The 21,217-nt window shown below is 44.9% G+C and overlaps 1 protein-coding gene and 1 long non-coding RNA gene across 4 annotated transcripts; one reads left to right on the top strand and one right to left on the bottom strand.

Annotated features, from left to right (window-relative positions):
- Window positions 1-12: 12 nt before the first annotated feature.
- On the bottom strand, window positions 13-5,471 carry c13h10orf53 (chromosome 13 C10orf53 homolog). Of its 2 annotated transcripts, none has more exons than XM_026190355.1 (4): window positions 5,436-5,471; window positions 463-617; window positions 229-348; window positions 13-98 (listed from the first exon to the last, which is right to left on the bottom strand). In XM_026190355.1, the coding sequence occupies exons 2-4, from the start codon at window positions 554-556 to the stop codon at window positions 34-36; spliced, it is 279 nt and encodes a 92-aa protein (XP_026046140.1). In that variant the 5' UTR covers window positions 557-617; window positions 5,436-5,471; the 3' UTR covers window positions 13-33. The 2 variants fall into 2 exon arrangements, with proteins under 2 accessions (XP_026046140.1, XP_026046139.1); XM_026190354.1 differs by lacking the exon at window positions 5,436-5,471 and adding an exon at window positions 732-1,010.
- Window positions 2,352-5,346, top strand: LOC113035082 (uncharacterized). 2 transcript variants are annotated; one of them, XR_003274278.1, is made up of 3 exons: window positions 2,352-2,491; window positions 3,218-3,859; window positions 4,803-5,346. It is a non-coding gene; the product is annotated as an uncharacterized LOC113035082 (long non-coding RNA). The 2 variants fall into 2 exon arrangements; XR_003274277.1 differs by having other exon boundaries at window positions 4,800-5,345.
- Window positions 5,472-21,217: the final 15,746 nt, after the last annotated feature.

The following is a 21,217-nucleotide window of genomic DNA, read 5'->3' on the forward strand; positions in this document are numbered from 1 at the left end:
TTTTAATTGCATTTTTTAAATATGGGTTTATTTTCAGTAAGCACTCTCCACTGCAGCAACAGCCTCTCTGCAAACAGGGTCCAGTTTTCCATCTCCGCCTTTGGGGAAAAACAAAAACCAAAAGGTTTTCAGACTGAGTGACGTCATCACGACCTATCACTTTAAGTTGATTTGTAGCTCCACGTTAATCCCACAAACCTTACATGTATCCCAGTCAACCAAACTTACCAAACTCTAGATCCTTTATGTTACAGGTGAAAACGACCTCCCCGCTGACCACGAGCTCCACAATATTCCACTCGCGTGTTTCTTCCAAAACGCACAGGTGCCCGCGCGCTCTCAGAGCGGCTGCAGACATATTGGATCGGTCATTAAAACAAAACAAAAGTTTTATAACATGGACGAAGGCAGATGACAAGCATGACATGCATGAATCTCAATAAAGCTGGATATGAGACAGACCCTGGAGACCCTGGAGGCGGAAGGTCCTGTGTTGTATTACTCCGCTGGATTTATAAGGTCCGTAGCAAAGTGTGACCCGCGCATTTGCTGGCATTGTTTGTTGTGTGTCACCTGGGTAACTGATTCAATATGCATCGATTGCTGGCATGGTTAGCCTATGTGGGCAGATCAAAGAAAGAGAAGCAATCTATAACCATCGGTTTCTGCGCCACCGCAGACTCACTGCTGATCAGTGTTTATTACAAATGTTCACACCAAGACATACATACTTTTCAAAGAAATTATCCCGTTATTGATCTGGGCTGATTTTTCTTTAGTTTTGCTTTTTGCTGCTGTCCTTCTCACTGCTGATATCAAGAGATATTACCTATAACCCAATCAGGTTGCACAGGTCAACACGTTCTCACTCCCAACTCCTCAAACGTGTGACGCATGGTCAGGCTCCCTCTGCTTCACTTATGGACGCGCAGGGTACCCCCCTCGCGTCGAGAATTGAGTGAAGGGTCCTCCGATTGAAGAGATTGCCGCGGAAGTGCCTGTTGTCGGCATATTTAGACATTTTCCAAATCACAGTGTAGTGACGTATACAGAACACAATAAATTATATAATGTAAACAACTACCTGAAAAACAGGTAGAACGATACTTTTGTATCGTTTATTGCATTTATGGAGGGAGTGATGTATGCTGGGTAATGGCACAGCTAGCTACTGGGTGACTTTATTCACCCGCTTCGGCTGTTATCAGTCCATACAATGGGCGTTATTAGCACAAATCAGTCCCATAGATATGGGCCATCTCCTGCTGGATTTTTCAGAAGGTTGTTCTCATCCATTCAGATGGAGGATCACTAACAGGAGCGTGGGAAGACTCCAGAATCCACTCTGGCTGGAATCCGGTGGATATGCAGTGTGTACAGGTAAGACCATTTAAATGGACAGCATTTATAGAATGACTGTTAAAAGTCAGCGAGTGTCAGTAATGTTAACGTGGTTATCTTAGTAATACACAGAGTGCTAATATAACAGCTTTAAGATGCATTTGTAGATATTATTACGTGTTTTACCGTCTTTATGGTGCTAGCTTAAACGTTAGCTTATATTGGAGTAAAGCTGTTACTGTTTAAACGATGTTAGCACAGAAATATTAGCTTCTGTCATGACTGATGAAGTTACTAGTTAATAAAGTTTTCAGTAAAGTGATTAATCGCAGCCACAGATTGACAGCAAATATCTCGATTAGCTTCAGTGCATCTATAATAAATATGTGCAAGTTTCAGTGCTTCGTTTAAACTGTATGATACTTATACTGACCCAGGGTCAGTGTAAAATACAATCCTAGCTGTGTGAACAAAGCCACTGTAAATTTAATCCTGCATGACAAACCTCAGGATGCAGGTTATTATTACTCTTTCCTGCTGGCACACCTGTCACACCTGAGAGTCAGCTAGAAACTTACAGTGACGTGGACATCATGCAAAGACTGCCAGACTCTGTAATACTGCAAAGGATCAGTGACTCTCTGTGTGCTGAACATCTAGGATTGGGTCAGGCTGCATTGACTGTGGGACTTTAATGTGTTAAAAGCAGGTTGAAGACGGCTCAGAAACATTTGAAGATTAAAATTTAGCATTATAGCTTCTGGTGGTTTGTAAAGCCTCTACTCAGCTGTATTTTTGTTACTAATTTATGTTTGTTGTTGTTTAACACAGATTTCAGAAGAGCAAATATGCTTAATAGTTTAACTAGATTTCATTTGTCAGTGTGGGACTGCTGAGTCACCTGAAGAACTCATTTCATTCATTTTCCACATGATGTTCATTTACAGAAATGTTTCACAGGAACTGATTTCTCCCAAAGGGTGAACTAGTGTGTTTCCATAGATTACCTCTGTATGAATGTACTTCTTAAATGAAGGCAAGTGTTTGTCCTTTTTTGTTCCTCAGGTACAGTACGTGATATCAAGGGCAGGCGGTCAACACTGGGGGTAGACAAGAAGCAGACGTACTTCCAAGAGGGAGCTGCAGTGAGGTCAGAATCTGAAACAGCTCAGGTTTATATTTTAGAGGTTATAAAAAATCAAAATGTATTTATAAAGAAACCTTTAAATAATAGTCATAATTATGATTATTATAAGAAATATCAAACATTTAAGTGGATTTTCTGTTACACATATTGTGTTAGCCCTGCAATAAACTGGCAGCCTGTCTTTGTCCTGTATCAGCTGGGATAGGCTTCATCCTCCCGCAACCCTGAATTGGATACATTGTATTCCAATTATCTAATCTGATCATTTACAAACTCAAGGTATCTAATCAAAATGTAAGTAATAATTATAAAATGGGAAAGCAGAAATAAGTGTGACATAAATGTAAATGTGTGAGCTGACATAGAGGACAGCTACATGTAGTCTGAAAAACCTTTGTTGTCAAGTTTGCAGGTCTATCAGCACGAGACATTCTTACATAGAAGAGACTGTTAAAGTCTCTAACTCAGTGAAGCATTATTGGTCCCGTCTGTTTGGATAAATATAGTAAGTTGATGTATGTGCATTTATTGACACATTTTCTTAAGTGCTTATCCAGTTCAGGATCACAGTGGAGCTGCAGCTGGATATGTTCACTAAATAAACCTTACAAAAGTTAACAATAAACCTGCATCCATGTATGTTGTTGTCCACAGGATGAGAAAATCAAACTGGAAGACTGTGGAACATGTTAATAAATGTTTGTGTGTTTATGCCTGTGTCTTTCACAGGAGGCGCTGGAAGGTTTCCCTAATAGTTCCTGGTGAATCAAAGCAGAACCATAAAGGTTGCTGGACTGCATGATGGCCTTACCCCTGAGCAGTCATCCTGTTAAAGGAGGAACCACTTATAAACTGTTTTCAAAGTAGCTGAGCAGATTTAATCTCAAGTAAGCGATTAACTGTTTGTTCGTTTGTTCTGCCACTTAAAGAGCATTTAAGGACGTCTTTCGAGTGTCCAGTTGAATTAATTCTACTGGCTCTCATGGTCATTTGTTATTATAGACATATTTTTCATGTTCATCCAGCTATTTAGTAAATTCTATCTATTTAGTAATATCCGTCAGCTATAAAATGTAATATAAATATAAAAATATCTAAATATCTCCTGCCCTTTATGTTTTAATGATGTAAGTCTGTTATCGTGTTACATTAGCATTCCTCACATATCAATGAGATGCTGTACAGTACAATCCTACTGACGCAGCAGAGGGATAACGACGGCTATTCAACATCGTTACACGACACATTCAAGCTGCATGACACAGACAAAGTGACTAAATCATCTTTTTTGTGGTTTATTGTCTTCAAACCAGCAGACAAAGCCGATTGCAGAAGATTTCGGAGAAGAACTTCAGGCCGTGTACTGAAAAGGTATTTTTTTCTTGTTATCAAAAGACATTTGGAGTGGCAGCTTCTGCAACTGGTTGTGCTAAAGTAAAGCTTACAGTCTAAGAAATCACAGTGTTGATATTCAGCCCAAAGAGAAAAGCTCACTTGTTTGAATTTATTTACAATCATAGTTTTTATAAATTCTGACTGTAAACAGCTTTTACAGCTTTGATATTGTTTGACACTCGATATCAGGTGATAGGGTTTAATTTAAAGGTTTCTGTGTCCCAATGAGCCATTTACACTGACCAGTATCAGTTTAACTGTAACACATTCATTATTTAGATTCAACAAAGAAATAACTGAATGTAAAAAATGGCAGCCCTCAGGCCAGGTTTATAGAGATATATGCATGCATTATGAAATTTGATAATTGTTATACATCTAGTCATGGCAGACCTACCTCTTCCTCCCAAGTTAACTGCAACCCAAAAGAACTAGTGGGGCTATTTACACACTCACAACCAGTGTGGGGTAAAAAGAGCCACCAAAAAGCTGTCAGCCACAGATGTGCTAGAAGAGTTAGAAACTCTACTTATGGAGAAACTTTCTAAGTCTAACAGAGGACAGGTACTCCTGCCCAAATAACATGATATAACCCCACATACAGCCCAGCCATAAAATGAACCAAGTCATTTAGTTAAAGACAGCATGGGACCAAATGCATGTAACCAGCCTGCATCAACCTGACATTTCTTCCTCCTGAATTAAATGAATGAATGGATGAAAGTTAAATGACTACAAACGTAAAGCCACTAGTTCCCACACTGGAGCTCCCTGACACTGTGTGTTAACCGTATTTAGCTTGTATCAACAGTTGTAACAGGCTAAGCCACCTGAGACACTGCATTGAATGATTGTTCCTGTCTTAATGATTTCAGCTGACTGGTTTCAGCTCAGATGTTCTGCTTTTTCCTTTCAGTAGATCAAAGCAGCTCGTGCTCCTTCTGCTTCCAATTTAGAAGAAGAAGGCGAAGGCTTCAGCGAAGTGGCGTTCATGGTCTCAGTGAACAGTCACGGTCACACACTGCATGTGGTTTTAAAAGCAACATGTCTGTTCACCACAACAATGGAGATGTGTAATATTAGTGCAGCTACGGTTTGTTTTTGAACATTAGTTCTGTTTTCTACTTTGATCACTTAGACCAAAAAATCGTTGTTTTCAGATTCTTTCTTTTAAATCTATAAAGCACCTGTTCATTTTTTTATTACAATTAGTTTGACATAAATGTTAGTGTTTCCTTTATGATCTTTTAATGCTTACACTACACTGTACATGTCTACATTAGAGACATTTCTGTTACCTGTTTCTGTTGACTCAGAGTTGTGAAATGTTCTTTTATTTGATGCACAATATGAAGTTCATAATTTTCTTACAAATAAAACTCTAATGACAAACATGAACAGCTGTGCTTATTTCTGAGACATGAGTTTTGAATGTGTTGATATTTAGACAGTGTGCATCTGTCTGCTGAAACTGTAATGGTGAACCTGAGGTGATGGTCAACAGAAGGCAAATATATATCAATATAAAACAATATTGAAGTAATGTCTTTACCCTCTGCAGCATGTGGACGCTGTGCACGCAATCACCTTATTCACTGTAGTAAACATGCACCGCTAGCTCAGACTGACTGTCTCCATGGTTACATCGTATATTATTAGCTATGTAAACAGCTTCCAAAGATACCGCCATAGCTCTCTGCAGCTGTAACACTTAAACACTTTTCAAATCGTTTCATGTTTTTGATAGTTATGAAGACAGAATATGTTTTTAAGGTCATGCTAGGTGGTTGCTATGGTGGTTGCTGTGGACTTGGCTGGACCGCGTCCGATTCCTGTTATTAGCTGTCCGCCATAGGAAGGCTGCGTTCCATTTACTAGTAGTGACAGTCTGCCGCAACTCGAACTCAAACCCCGCTTTGTTCTTTAATTATAGGCCTTTTATAGCCGTTCATGACACGCACACACACACATAAAGCACTTTGCCTCACCATGAGAATGCAAGTTTACCTAACCTAACCTTATAGTGTCTGATATAGGATAGAAAAATGAAGCAACCAGAGATTTAATGATGAAGACTCTGGGTTCTGTAGTTCACGTTTTACAGTCCTGAATGACTCTTTGCATATGATTTATTGAAGAGGAGTTTAGAATGCACTTTACATTTAGACTGTTGCTGTTTCATTTTTTACATTGTTGCCGTGTTATGTCATGAATAAGATTCACCTGCTGGGGGTTTGATGGATCAGCTGGACAATACAGTCAAAGACAGACTTCATTCATCATATGCAAGAATCCTAGTTGGATTTTTGTTGTCACTCATGTTTTTGAACCAAATATTGAAAACAATTCTGACAGACTGGATACCTGGTCAGGGTGTACATTACCTTGTACTCAAGCATCCCAGGACAGAGCCCTGCCCCACCATGAGCCTGGGTGGATACGTGGTTATTAATATAAAAGGACCAATACTGAATATGAATATTTCATGAAAATTGAATTATAATACAAATTAGTAATAAGGGTTTCTCTGCGCCCTTCTCCACCCCATACTCAAAGAGCTGCGAGCAGAGAGGGTGACAGGAGAGGATGGCACTGAAGAGAAGATGCTTGGTTTCTGGAGTCTCCTGGTCCTGTCAGTATTAGTAGGATGCATCTGCTGTGTCTTCTCGTGGATGCTCACCTACCTTGACTCGTTCCAGCCTGGTATGGATTTCCCAACAGTGGCCCACGTCAGAGATGTTTAATATTGATTACATATGTCTGAATTGCTAACCCTAACCCTAACCCTAGCTCAACAGACCACAATGCCCTGGACTGTCAGTATTATTACATGCTGTGAACATAAGTACCTTTGATCACAGTTTATGTTGTAAAAGACAAGGAATATTGGAAAGAAAGATCAACATTGTGATATTATTTCTTCCAAACTGACCAGAAACATGCTTTTCATACTCTCACAGCAAAGGATCAGACTCACTGTGCATGACAGCTCGGGCCAATGATGTCTGTTAGATTGTCAGTTGTTTAGTGCTTCTGTACAGTTAGGGTCACCGTCTCTATTTCAGAATAATTAATATGCGGAAAACACTAAAAGTTGATTGTCTTCCAGTATGATTCTTCATAACTCCTGCTTTGAAATACTGAACTTTAAAATTTACCTGACGAAAGATCATTTACAGTGGCACTCTGTCAGGATCATTCTGACTGTAAGATCACTGTATTAATCTGAATCCTTCTGAAATGTGCTGTGAATGAATGCTGATGCAACTCACTGTGGGAAAACTGTTAATAAAATGAATCTGTGACACATGCAACACATTCACAGAGGAAGAGGACACAAAGGGAGGACACGCAGAGGCTGTGTTAAAGTCAGAAATCCAAATCTTTATTAAAAAACAGGCGGCGGTAACAAACAGGAAGACAAGCAGTCCATCAAACAGTCTACAGGGTCAAACATACAGAGAATTCAAACAGCAGTAAAAAATAACTGGACACTGAAAAACTTAAAGCAATGTGTGACGCAATAAAAGGAAGCAGCGCAGTATATTCACTGAATTATCATCAATTACAAAAGAGAAAAACAACGATTTCTAAGGATTATTTTCTTAAATGCAGTTAGAGTGTGGCTGGTAAAGATGGAAACATACAGAATGTAAACTGTGTGAGTTTGGTGAACTTTGTTTGTTAATTTGGGTTGAACCCAGGGCTGTATAGGCGTTGGCTGAATAGCAGTGGTGTTCACCTTGGGGTGTCGGTCAGAACACACAGGACGCACAGATAAAGGTTATACCGTCTTTACTGTGATTCCTCAGCTTAACAGCACAGTACAGCAACACAGTAATGCAACCGCAGGCTTACAGAGTGGTGAGGGGTGTGGGTGTGTGTGGTCTGTGAACAGAACATATACAGAATACTGAATGTAATAAACATCTAAGTCATGAATTATGATGCATTAGCGTTCTTCGAATCTAACCAGAACTACAAATGGGAATTCCTATATGAACATCTACATGCACGAGTTTCACACACTACTCCCAAACCCTTACAGTACATGACATTGATTGCCAATACACCCAACAACAATATATCACAAACACCAAATCGTTTAGCTTACAGCCAGCAGGTATGTAGCATAACAGGTAGCATTAGTAGCATGAACTAGCCACATAGCGAACAGGTCGATACACATTGCACTTCTACATCCACTAAATGTCTAATTGGCATAAAAGACTAAAACTGTCCTTTTCAGGCATGGCTCCACGTCTACTCACAGTTCTTTAGCGACGCACACAACTCACACCGTGTGTAGACATCCCCTGCAGAGTCAGTCTGCCAGGCGGCTCTTGCTATGTGTTAGCTTCAACTCTGATCACTGGAACATGTGCTCAATAGTCCAACTGTGCTCTCTCGCCACAAGGGCCCCCCCCCACACAGCTGACAGCCTTTCCAACATAGCCGCCCCCCAATTTGCGGTGCAAATTGGCCCCATGGAAAGGCTGTTTATACAGACGAGGGCTCCCCCACCTGGTCATCCTCATCCTTGATCGCCGGAAGCACAATCAGACGTACTATAGGCCGGGTGTATGTTTTGTCACGTATCTTCACCTCTGCTGTTCTGGTGTGGCCATCAGAACCAGTAAGAATCTTCGTCACTCTCCCAATCTGCCATGATGCTCTGGGTAGCTGTGGATCCACCAGCAGAACAACCGCTCCCTCTGTTATGTCCTCCATGGGTCTCTGCCACTTCATGCGAGTTTGGAGATTAGGCAAATAGTGTCTGATGAAAAATGACCAGAATCTGTCCACCAGGATTTGCGAATGTCTCCATCTTCGCCTCCCTAGCGCTTCTTCTTCGGGATACACTACCTGAGGTAGGGAGCTGTCAGGCCGCCCGATGAGCAAGTAGTTAGGGGTCACTGGATCGATGTCAGCCACATCAGCAGAAACATAACCTAGGGGTTTGGCATTCAGGATACCCTCGATTTCTGTAAGAAGGGTCCTGAGTACTTCCTCACTCACTGTTTGAGAGCCAACAGAGGTGTATAAGGTGTTTTTGATAGAGCGGATTTCTCTTTCCCAAGTGCCTCCAAAGTGGGGTGCTGCAGGTGGATTGAAGCGGAAACGAACCTGCTGCTTAGCCAGTTTCTGCTGGAGGTCCGGACTCATGATGGAGAACGCCTGCTGGAGCTCCTTTTCCCCTCCTTTGAAGTTTGTCCCCTGATCCGAGTAAACTTCTGCCGGTTTCCCTCTTCTCGCAATGAACCTTCGGAAGGCCATCAGAAAGGAGTCAGTGTCGATGGATGTCAGGAGGTCTACATGGACGGCCCGAGTAGTGAGGCACTTAAACAAAATGCCCCATCGCTTCACCCTGCGTCTGCCTATCTTGATCCAGAAAGGACCAAAGCAGTCCATGCCAGTCGAATAGAAGGCAGGTTTGAACAGCCTGAGGCGGACAGGCGGCAGGTCAGCCATTTGCTGAGAAGCTGGGTTTGCCCTCCACCTACAGCAATCCATGCAACTATGTTGGTGCCGCTTAACGGCCTCTCTACCTCGCAGGATCCATACAGTCCGCCGAAGCTCAGCGAATACTCTCTCTGGGCCAGGATGACCGAGACGTGCATCCACATCTTGAATAAGTAGTCTGGTATACACATGGGTGGGATCCAGGACCACAGGGTGTACAACAGACAGATCAAGGCTCTCTGCTCGCCGCAGCCTGCCACCAACCCGGATCAGTCTATGATTGGCATCATACTGCGGTGCTAGGCATAGCAGCCGACTGTTAGCCGGTATAGGTTTGCCTGCTTGTAGTAGGTGGTAGTCCTCTGGGAAACAGTCCATCTGAATCTGTCTCAAGATCTGTTGCTCTGCCTCGGTGTAGGCCCCTGCAGTAGGTGAGTTACTCCCAGCTGGGTCACCCTGCATTGCTGCATTTTGAATCTCCTTAGCTGTGGCTTCTACTAATTCTGCCCATGTGTTGAACCGCTGGGCCTCTGGGGTTTGATTACCCGGGGTCGTGTTAGCCATATGACATATGGCAGAGCGTTTTAGCTCGATGCCATCCTCTGGGTCTGATGTACCCAACGATGGGCAGGAGGGCCACTGGTCAGGAGGTAGGAGGAGGAAATCTGGTCCTTGAGTCCACCTATTTGGGCTGGCCAGTTCAGTGAGATTTTTGCCCCTTGTGATGTCATCAGCTGGGTTTCTTGTAGAATCCACCAGAGGTGTGGACTCGAGTCACATGACTTGGACTCGAGTCAGACTCGAGTCATTAATTTTATGACTTTAGACTTGACTTGAAAAAATGTTCTAAGACTTGTGACTTGACTTGGACTTTTACACCAATGACTTGGGACTTGAATTGGACTTGAACCGGTTTACTTGAAAAGACTTGATATTTTACCCCAAATATAAAATTTAACATGCATATTATATAGAGATTGAAAATGTGACGTCATTCACGGGTAGAACCGCAAAGGATTCTGGGAACTCGTGGCAAGCGGTACTAGCGCACGCAGGCTTTCAATTAAAATCAGTTATACATCGATAAAAAGAAACACAAAAATGTCAAGAAGCTGTTGTATTATTAACTGCAATAGCCGGTCGCATGACAGCCACGGGAAGCCGACGAGTAAAGAGATCGGTTGTTATCGGATTACGTCGTTGAAGAGAAATTGTTCGAGCCATGTTTCCGAAGTAACAAAGAGGCGACTGGATTGCAGCCATTCAAAGACCAATTATAACGTCCCAGAACACTCCAGCTCACAGGTTAGTCTGCTCCAAGCATTTCCACAAAGGTCAGTCTGCTGTTGTAGTTAATACGTCATTTTTCTTAACATAATTGGTGATATAGGTTACAAGCAAGTCTGGCGCTGAACAGAAATTGTCGCGCTATGCTCCTTTATTTATTGTGTTTATTGTGCATAAATAGTGAATTGTCCTGACACAATATTGCGTTTCGCTTCTGTTATTATGGTACATTGACAAAAACATATACTTTTATTCACAGGATAAAACAGTTGTTTTGTATCACTAATTGTCCAGTACGATTACAGCATACAGTATTATTGTCACTGCTACATTTCTGTGATGCTACCAGAAATTATTTCCACTGCTAATTAATTACCATTGAGCTCAAAGGTCCTATTAATAAACGGTTAACGAATGTGTATTTATGACGACGATTTGTGAGACTGGTAAACTTATGATACGTACGATGGTCTTTACTTTCTACACGGTGCATTTCAAGGTCCTGCACCCATCCGTCAGTAAACTGTACCTGGGCTTGTTGCTGTGACCGGAAGTTACTAAACTTCATGAGTGTATGCACTCACTCCAAGAACCGTATGATTATAAATATGCATATAAATATGCTACGATGAGATAGCTGACTTCATCTAACTAGCAAATGTTTTCCAGGCTACGTTGGTGATGCAGTTTTTTTTTTTTAATGATATTTTTAAAAAAAAAATCATTTATTTATGTATGATATTTTTGTCATGCGATTTTAAAGCCAGTCCTACAACCGCATCCAAGAATAACATGCAGCTTATCTCAGAACTGTTGGTGAAAATTATTCTTGGAGCTAGGTTTAATTGAGCTGCATTTTAAAGAGGTGCAATTTCACAATTTGTGTATATTTTCTAAGTTCACTATTTTGTTATGTGTTGAGAAAAACACAGATTTAAAAATTACATGGTCTAATATTTACATTTAGCATATAACTGCAACATGCTTTTTTTCGTTTTTTTTTAAAGACTCGAAAGGACTTGAAATTCAAAATTTCAGACTTGTGACTTTACTTGGACTTTTACACCAGTGACTTGAGACTCGACTCTGACTTGCCTGACATTACTTGAGACTTGACTTGAGACTTGAGGATAAAGTCTTGAGACTTACTTGAGACTTGCAAAACAATGACTTGGTCCCACCTCTGGAATCCACATATCGCCAGTCTTTGGGGTTAGTAAGCTCTTGAATTTCTGTAATCCTGGTGCCAACAAACACCTTGAAATGGCAGGATGTGGAATGCAACCACTTGAGGACAGTGGTTGAATTAGACCACAGCGTACATGTGGTCACCTTGAACGTTAGCTCTGTCTGAAGTAGCTTTGCGAGCTGGGCTCCAGTGAGTGCAGCGCAGAGTTCGAGTCTGGGAATAGATATCTGCTTCCTTGGAGCAACCCGTGATCTGGCCATGAGGAATGACAGCTTCGCATTACCACAATGATCTTCTGATCTCAGGTAAGCCACAGAGCCATAGGCTCGCTCTGATGCATCGCAAAAGATATGTACCTCTCTTGCAATGTCAGACAGATCCATGTGCGGCAGTGTGTAACATCGTGGCAATGTTAACTCTGATAAATGCACCAACTCCCCCTTCCATGTCTTCCACTGGTGCAGCAAATCATGAGGTAACTGGGGGTCATCCCAATCTCGATGCTTGTCCCAGAGTTGCTGTACAATAATCTTGGCCCTGGTGGTGAAGGGAATGATGAACCCAAGTGGGTCGTACTGACTAGCCAGGGTTCGATATATGTTCCTCATAGTGGGCTCTCCATAGTCAATGGGTCAGTGCTTGAGGCTGAGGGTGTCCGTCTCACAATTCCAGTTCAGTCCCAGGGTTGATTCATGCGCTTCTTGTCGGTCCTGTGACAGCCAGACTTCCAGTTTGTCTGACCGTGCCTCGGATGGCAGATGACTAATCACTTCTGGCCTATTACTAGCCCACTGCAGAAGCTGCCGTAGTTTCTTGACCAACTGCTGGGCTTCTTCAATCGATGAAACACTCTGTAGACCAGGGGTGCTCAATACGTCAATCGCGATCGACCAGTCAATCGCAAAGGTAGTATTGGTAGCTCGCATGGCATTAAAAAAAATAGATGCCAGCCTATCATCCATCCCGTCACTTGATTGATACAGGGAAGCCAGTCAGATGACATCAGATTTTTTCTGACGCTTAGGTCGCTGCGCATGCGCAAACAGCGGCGCGAAGTGTAGTAAAACTGACAAGCTAGTCAGCGAGTTAACTCCAATTTTTAGCTCTCGGTTTTTTCTCTTAAACCTAAGAAAGGGTTAAAAATGAGTGAGGGAGCTGGACCAAGTAAGAAGACAAAAACGTATCACTTTCATACGGAATGGGAGGAGGACTTTTTTTTCACGATGTCATTTTCGAAGTGCGTTTGCCTCATCTGCCAGGCTACCATCGCAATGCCAAAGAAGGGAAATGTGGAGCGGCATTTTCGAATTGTTCACGGAAAATACGACTACATTCCCGCCGAAAAGCGAGCTAAGAAAGAAAAAGGTGAATAAACTAAAATCCCAGTTGTCCGGACAGCAGTCATTTTTCACACAACAAACTTCAAAAGCGAAAGCCGCCGGTGCATCGAGCCACCTGGGGGGCTCTTCAACTGGTGGGGAAGATTGTCACATCTTGCAGGAGCTTTCCTCTCCTCAGGGGCTCTCTCTGCAGGAGGGGGAGATACAGGAGAGGTGGAGGAAGATCTCAGCCTGGGTGTTTATTGTCTTATGTAGTCTGGAAGATGAGTGGATGGTGGGGTGGGTGCAGTTTTCTCTGTGGTGGGGTTGGGTGGACTGTCCCGGGCTCTATGGGGCCGGGAGGCGCTGCTGCGCTGGGCCCCGGTCTGGATGGGCCTGGGCCCCCTTTCCCTGGCGGGTCGCGGAGTATGGGGGTGCCTACTGGGGTCAGCGGGGGAGCTGGCCCCAGGGAGGGGTCACTTGCCCCTCCCTTCCCTCCCTCCCCATCTCCAGCTGCCTCCCTCTTCCCGCTCCACCACAACCACCCACACATGCAGGACCTTGGAGTAGGGGTATGTCACCAGGGTGCAGAGGAGGCTACCCCCCCCCCCGTCCCCTTCTGGCTGCCTCTGCCACAATTTTATCCCACAACTTAGACATTCACATTACTCACACTCTCATTACACATACATATAGGATCTTGGGGGTGGGCATGATACACGGAATCCAAAGTACCATCAGGGTGTACACCCCACCCCTGGCGTCGTTGCCCACCTCTCAATGTTAAATACACGTAGACATTGAGGGCTAGCAGGAGGGACCATGCGCTTACCTGCTGCTCTCTGGCAGGTAGCTCCATGCCCTCCTGGGTTTTAAATGCACCTTAGAACACACATGCATCAACACTACAATGAGCGGGTGGAGGGAGGTTTGGAGTCTTCTCTCACCCCCATTCTCTGCAACCTGCTGGAGCGGGGGGGCTAGGAGGAGGAGTTGGCCGTCCGACTGCGGTCTGGAGTGTGGGGCCTCCCTGCTGCTGCGGAGTCAGGGCGGTCTGCCTCCCCCCACCGCAGGGAAAAGGGTAACACCACCTGGGTCTGGGTGCAGTTCCCCCCTCCAGGGGCAAGGGTACCTAGACCCGGTTTGTAGAGTACGCTTGGGGAGTGTGATCGTGTGTACAGCGTCTCTTTATGTCTGTCTCCACGTTGGTTGAGTGTGGAATAAGTGCATATGAGAGGGTGGGAATGGATGTTTGTATATGTGTGTGCCTGTATTTCTGTGTCTATATGTCAGGTTGGGTGTCAGGCGCCACCTCTCTGGGGACATCTTAGGCCCTCCAAGGTTTGGAGGCCTATCTCCCCCTACCACCACTTCCCCTGCCAGTGGCAGACTCCCTCAGACATTGGTGCGTTGGTGGTTCTTTGTGTCCGGGGATGGGCGTCCGGGTACACACCGGCTCACTCCTTGGCGGCCGCTTATCGGGGCCTGGAGCCTGGGGCTCGCTCGGGCCACTTCGGAGGTGGGGTGCCCCCGGCCTCTTGGCCTGGGGCTCGGTCACTCAGGCACAACTGGCTGCCGGCGGAGCTCACGGGCGCGTCACTGCAACTCCCCCTGGCTTCTGCTCCGCAGCTGCTGAGTGAGCCCTCATCTGAGACTCTCCTCAGCTCTTTCTGGGACAGTGGCGCGGCTGCCCCTCTGTTGGTCTTCCTTGGTCTCTTGTGTTCTGGGGGCCTCTGGATGTCTGGAGTTTTGATCTCCTCCATACCTGCTTCATGTCCTGGAGGACGGGGCTGTGGCCCCCCCTCACCCTCTAGCAGATCATTACATGAAGGAACCTTTTTTAAAAAAAAAACAAGCGCGTCCATGCTCACAGGTGTACACACGGGTGATCACACCCACAAACTACACCCTTTTTGGCTCCTACCTCAAAGCACACTGTGTTCTGTTGATCTTATGTGCTGCACAATAATGTTTAATATTTAGTATTTACTGTCATATTCCCATATATCATTGTGATGTTGTTTATTCTATTACTCTTGTTCTCTTCTGCTTGTTTTCTTTTTTCTTTCTCAGCAGGTGATCCAGATGATTGATATATGCATTTTTTTTCCCGCTCATTCTGTTGGTTTTTGTCTTTTGCCCTTCTCCCCCGTCCCTCTTCTCAGCTGTTTCTCTTTCCCTCTTTCTTTCTCCCCTTCTTTCCCCCAGTCAAGTCTGTCCCGTATTCAGTAAGCAAAAATAAAATAAACAATAAAAGGTGAATCAAATGGACCATTACGGCAAGGCTAGGATGGTCAATTTGGTAAAGTAAATCCGTTGGGCATCTTTCTTTGCCTTTAGACAACAATTCTGATGGCAAAAGAGCCAAACGGGACAGGCAAAAAAAAAACAAAAACAAAAACAAAAAAAGCGAAAGCCGCCACCGAAGCATCGTTCCGGGTGAGTCACATCATCGTTAAAAACAAGAAGTCTTTTCAAGATGGAGAGATGGTAAAAGAGGCATTCGTTGAAGCAGCTGACTCATTGTTCCGAGACTTTAAAAATAAGGCAGAAATAACATCTTCGATCAAAGCTCTCCAGCTGTCAAGAAGTACAGTTACACGGCGCTGTGAAGCCATGGCGGAGGATTTAACCCAGCAACTTTGGAAGGACATCGGAGATTGCCAGTGTTTCTCACTGCAGTTGGACGAATCTACGGACGTGAGTGACACAGCCCAGGTGTGCATTTTCATTCGTATGGTGTTTACTGATATCACTGCAAAAGAAGAGCTATTAACAGTCCTGCCCATGAAAGAACAGACGCGAGGAGAGGACATATTTCAGTCGTTCAAAAACTTTATCGAGAAAACCCAGCTCCCAGTGTACAAATTGGTGTCTATTACCACCACGTTGGGTGGCTGTAGCTCAGGTGGTAGAGCAGGTCATCTACTGATCGGAAGGTTGGTGGTTCGATTCCCGGCTTCCCCCTAGTCTGCATGCCAAATATCCTTGGGCAAGATACTAACCCGAAATTGCTCTCCGATGCATTCATCGGAGTATGAATGTGTGTGAATGTCAGTTGTGCTTGTGCGAATGGGTGTGAATGGGTGAATGCACAAGTTGTGTAAAGCGCTTTGAGTGCTCAGAAGAGTGGAAAAGCGCTATATAAGAACTAGTCCATTTACCACAGATGGAGCACCCGCAATGGTTGGCCGCTTGAATGGATTTATTGCCAAGTGCAGGCAGGACGATGCTTTCCCGGACTTCCTAAATTACCATTGCATAATCCACCAACAAGCGTTATGCGCTAAAATGCTCAACATGAAGGAGATCATGAATGTTGCAATGAAGATCGCCTGTTCTATTCGCGCCATATCTCTTCAAAGACGGTTATTTCGTGCACATCTGGAGAAGGCTGACTGCGACCACTCTGAGTTGTTGCTACACACTGACGTGAGGTGGCTTAGTCGAGGGAAATTCCTGCAAAGATTTCGAGAGCTCTGTCCGGAGATTAAGGAGTTTTTCCGTGTAGCTGGACAAGCAGAATACATGCAACTTAATGACGGTCAGTGGCTGTTAGACTTGGCATTTTTAACCGATCTGACAAACATGTTGAATGACCTTAATCTACAGCTGCAAGGAAAAGACAAAACAGTGATCAACATGATCAGCTCAGTTAATGCTTTCAAACGAAAGATGCAACATCTCTCTTTAAAGCTGCAGCGCCATGATTTGATAAACTTTCAAAACCTGGCGTCAGAGCTGGAGATGCAAGGGATGGCCTGTTTGCAACTTGACAGTGCACGCTACACAGAGCAGATTGACAATTGTCTGTCAGAGTTTGACAAACGCTTTCAAGACTTTTCTTTGCTCGAGCCAGTCGCTACCTTCATGTGCTATCCTTTTCGGGAAGATGCTGAGGTCGATTCGCTCGCGTCAAAAATTGCAAAACTATTTCACCTGAACTCTTCTGGAGTGGAAGATGAGATTTTGACACTACAAGCCGACATTGAGCTGAAGTCCAGAGATCATGGACAGTTCTGGAACTTGAAATGTGCTGCCTCTTTGACTGCATTATTCGGCTCCAGTTATTTATGTGAGTCATCATTTTCCCACATGAAGATCATTAAGTCCAAGTACCGTTCCACCATGACTGATGAACATTTGGAAGTGTGTTTGAGGCTGGCCGTCAGCAGCTACTGTCCGGACTATGCATCCCTGGCTGATTCAATTCAGTGCAAGTCATCAGAGTAAACTCAGGTAATGACAAAATTTTACATTGTTAATTGTGTTGTGAAATATTGGATATTGCGGTTATGCATGTATATACATTGTAGATATAAAGAATCCTCAATATATTTATAAATAAGTATATGTTTTGGATTTTTGTAGTGGGTAGATCATTTTGACTTGGTCATTTTATAAGTAGCTCACATGCGGAAAAAGTGTGAGCACCCCTGCTGTAGACAGTTGTCCACATAGAAGCACCGTTCGATGGAGAACCTCACCTCCTCTCCTGGTTCACTATGCAGGAGGACATGCCGCTGTAGCGCAAAGGAGGCACAGCAGGGACTACATGTTCTCCCAAAGGGAAGGACTTGCCATTCAGAGCTGTGAGGGGGCTCATCCCGATTCATATTGCGCCAAAGAAACCTCAGGAGCGGTTTGTCTTCCGGGAGTAGGCACACCTGGTGAAACATCCCTTTTATGTCACCACTGATGGCAATGCTGTGTTCTCTGAAGCGCAGGAGCACTCCAACCAGAGAAGGGCTCAGGACAGGGCCAGGCAATAGGGACTCGTTCAGGTTAAGTCCCTTGTGTCGAAAAGAGCAATTAAAGACCACTCTATTCTTGCCATTGTGCTGGACCATGTGATGAGGTATGTACCAACTCTCTTGGCTCTGAGAGGCAACCTCCGGTTGCAGTTTGGCTACAAACCCAGAGGTCACCAATCTTTCAATCTCGTCCATATATGCAGCAGCCCTAACCGGGTCTTTGCTCAGACGTCTCTCCATACTCCTCAGGCTGGGCAGTGTCGCTTCTTGGGTGGCCTGAAAAAGTGGTGCATCCTTCCTCCTCAATAAGGGTGTGGCATACCGGAGCACTCCCTTAACATCCACGCGCCTTGTTCTGGCCTCCAATATCTGAAGGGCTTCATGATCCTCCTTCGACCTTGTCACCTCCTTTTCACTCTTATATGGTAGAACATCCACTTGCCACAGCTTCTCCACATTCCTCTGGAGTTCAACAGATAGGGGGCTGCAGGAGGTATACAGACACTGTTGAGACTCTAACTGTGACTCAAGCGACTTTGCAGGCCCTTGCAGAGTCCATCCTAGTCGGGTTCGCATCGCAGCTGGCCCTCCTGGTGATCCAAAGCGCACAGGCTCTATAGGGTTTATGAGATGTGGGTGATCAGCCCCAATTAGCAACAGGGGCGAAACTCTGCTGAAGGTTTGTAGGGGCAAGTCCTTCAGATGTCTGTACCTTCTCTTGAGCATGGTAACTGGATATGAATGCTCAGCTAAGCCAAGCCGCTGGGCAGTGAAGGCATTAGCTATGTGGAAGGATTTCTGGGGCTGCATGATAGGGGACAGTGTGAATGAAACGCAGGCCCCATGTAACGTTTGGATATCCTGACGGATAGTTCTCAGGGCGAGGTCTTCAGGTGTGCCTGTTAGGCCCAGTTGCTGAGCTGCAGAGGAGAGCAGCATGGTGCGGTCAGAGCCATCATCCAGGATGGCATACGTGTCCAGAGTTTTGTCATCATTGCTCAGTAGAACTCTAATCACTTTAAGCAGAACACGGGTAGAATCTGAAGGTTTATCTAGGTGGAGTATTTCAGTTGCAGAGCTCACCAGGCAAGTACCTTCCTTCACACTCTTGCCGTTGACCTCATGCAGGATCTGAAGGTGTTTGCCTTGACATAGGCTGCAAGCTTTCTTCAGATTGCACTGTGCTGCTTGATGTGATCTGCCACATCGCCAACAACGCTGGTTTGTCTTAATCCAGTCTATGATTTGAGCCTTATCAAACGACTGGAATATGGGGCACTGACTCAGATAATGGTCCTCCGTATCACAGTAGGGGCAGTAAGCTTTCAGCGGGCCTTTCTTCTTGCTATGGACAGCTGGTTTGCTGCTCACCGACTCGACAGGCTGCTTCGTTGGCAGATTCTCTGAGCCATGCAGGATAGTGGCCATGCGCTTTACTGACTTCGCCTCTCTCAGGCGCTCTGGTTTCTGGATGACCCTCTCCTTCTGCCCTGTAGCCCCAAGCTGGGTACTGCTATCTTGGCACCATGTTTCCAGCTGTAACCAGTCTGAAAAGTCTGTTAGGTTGTATACTACCCCTGGATGGCGACACATGTGTCTCCGGAACTCAGACCTCATTTCAGCTGGCAGCTTACTGAGGAGCCGTGCCACGTGAGAGCCACATTTCAGTTCCACTTCGCCATCCGGACCAAGGGTCTTCAGCATACCAACGAGAGCCCGAATCTGCAGTGCGAATCTTTCAAAAGCCTCCCCATCCCCGCGACGAATGTCCGGTGCATCCATAACACCGGCAATCTTTCTGAGGGCTAACTGGTGGGGCTGACCAAACTTCTCCGATAGGGCTGCCATGGTGTCAGTATAGGGGGATGGAGAATTGAGATATGCATCAGCTATGAGACAGGCTTCATCTAGTTTCAAATGATCCATCAGTATCTGAAACTTGAAAAGCTCTGTCCCATCCGGTGGCAGCAGATTGTCAAGTGCGATCTTTAACCGGGCAAACTCGCTTGGGTCCTTCTTAATGAGATCAGGAATACTTGGAGTTGGACCCCTGTATGTTTTCTCTTGTGCCATTACATGTGGTGGCTGGTAGGCTGGGGATGGATGAGGTTTATATTGCGATGATGTTGTGATAGGTCTTGATACCTCGGCGACGGGCTGCTGGCTCCAGATGTTGGTGGGGGCTTGACTCTGGAAACTGGGATAAGCCCTAGCAGAAAACTGCTCCTGCCAAGGAGGCTTCAAATGTTGCGGAATGATAGGTGGATGTTCAAACCGAAAGGAAGGTGCACTGTTGGGGAATGGCGGGGTTGGCCGACTAGCTGTCAGTGTCTGCTCCTTTAACAGCTGTAGTTCACCCATCATCCTATCCAATGTATCAATCATTGTAGTATTCTTGGGTGGACTACTCTGAGCTGATGGTGGGCGAAAGTATGGCCTTTGGTATTCTTGTTGAGCATGGATGTCCTGCCTATTGTCATACTGCGGCCATGGACTCGTTCGTGCATCTATTCTATGTGTATGGGAACTAATTGTGGGGACACTGATGGGCTGCATACGTTGGGAGGAAGACAGAGGGGGTACATGTGTTGGGGGTGATCTCTGGTCCTGTTGCTCCGACAGGTAACCACCTCTGTCTGGTTCACGTGTTTGGGCGTAAGGCTGAGGTCTGCCATTCATACCATACTGCGAACCCGAAACTGCAGACATTTCCCATGGTCGATGGAAAGGAGAAGGAGGCTGATGGTTCAGGCCATCCCTACTGGGCACATGCTGCCGCATATCCTGCAGATCGTTCGGGGAAGCGGTCCATTCATCCACGGTGTGTTCCCATCCAGGCTGACTTGTTGGGCTAGACGAGCGGGAGGTCTGTACAGACACTGCCGATGGCACGTACTGCTTTCGCTCTTCTAGCCCGGGTGCATACTGTGCTGTGTATGAGTGACGGTAGGGTGTCGTGAGGGGTGTGGGTGTGTGTGGTCTGTGAACAGAACATATACAGAATACTGAATGTAATAAACATCTAAGTCATGAATTATGATGCATTAGCATTCTTCGAATCTAACCAGAACTACAAATGGGAATTCCTATATGAACATGTAGCCAAGTACAGGATAGGGTAGGGGAAATTAAAGTAAGATGGAGAGAATGGGCCAATAGCTAGATTCGCAGGAGGGATAAAGGGAGTTGCGTGGAGAAGAATGACTGGAGCCACAGGTAAAGTTGCTATGAATTGTATTAAACTATTTAGCAACAATTTAACAGCATTTTATGAACAGGAATGAAAACATAAAATAAAATACAGTGACAGCAATAATAATAA

The sequence above is a fragment of the Astatotilapia calliptera genome, chromosome 13 (assembly GCF_900246225.1).
Source record: "Astatotilapia calliptera chromosome 13, fAstCal1.2, whole genome shotgun sequence".
NCBI lineage: Eukaryota > Metazoa > Chordata > Actinopteri > Cichliformes > Cichlidae > Astatotilapia > Astatotilapia calliptera.

Coding starts and splice junctions, on each gene's coding strand:
- c13h10orf53 (XM_026190355.1), bottom strand. CDS start 556: ATGCCAGCAAATGCGCGGGTCACACTTTGCTACGGACCTTATAAATCC. Junction 349..462: donor CCGCCTCCAGGGTCTCCAGG/GTCTGTCTCATA, acceptor ATATGTCTGCAG/CCGCTCTGAGAGCGCGCGGG. Junction 99..228: donor CATAAAGGATCTAGAGTTTG/GTAAGTTTGGTT, acceptor TTTTCCCCAAAG/GCGGAGATGGAAAACTGGAC.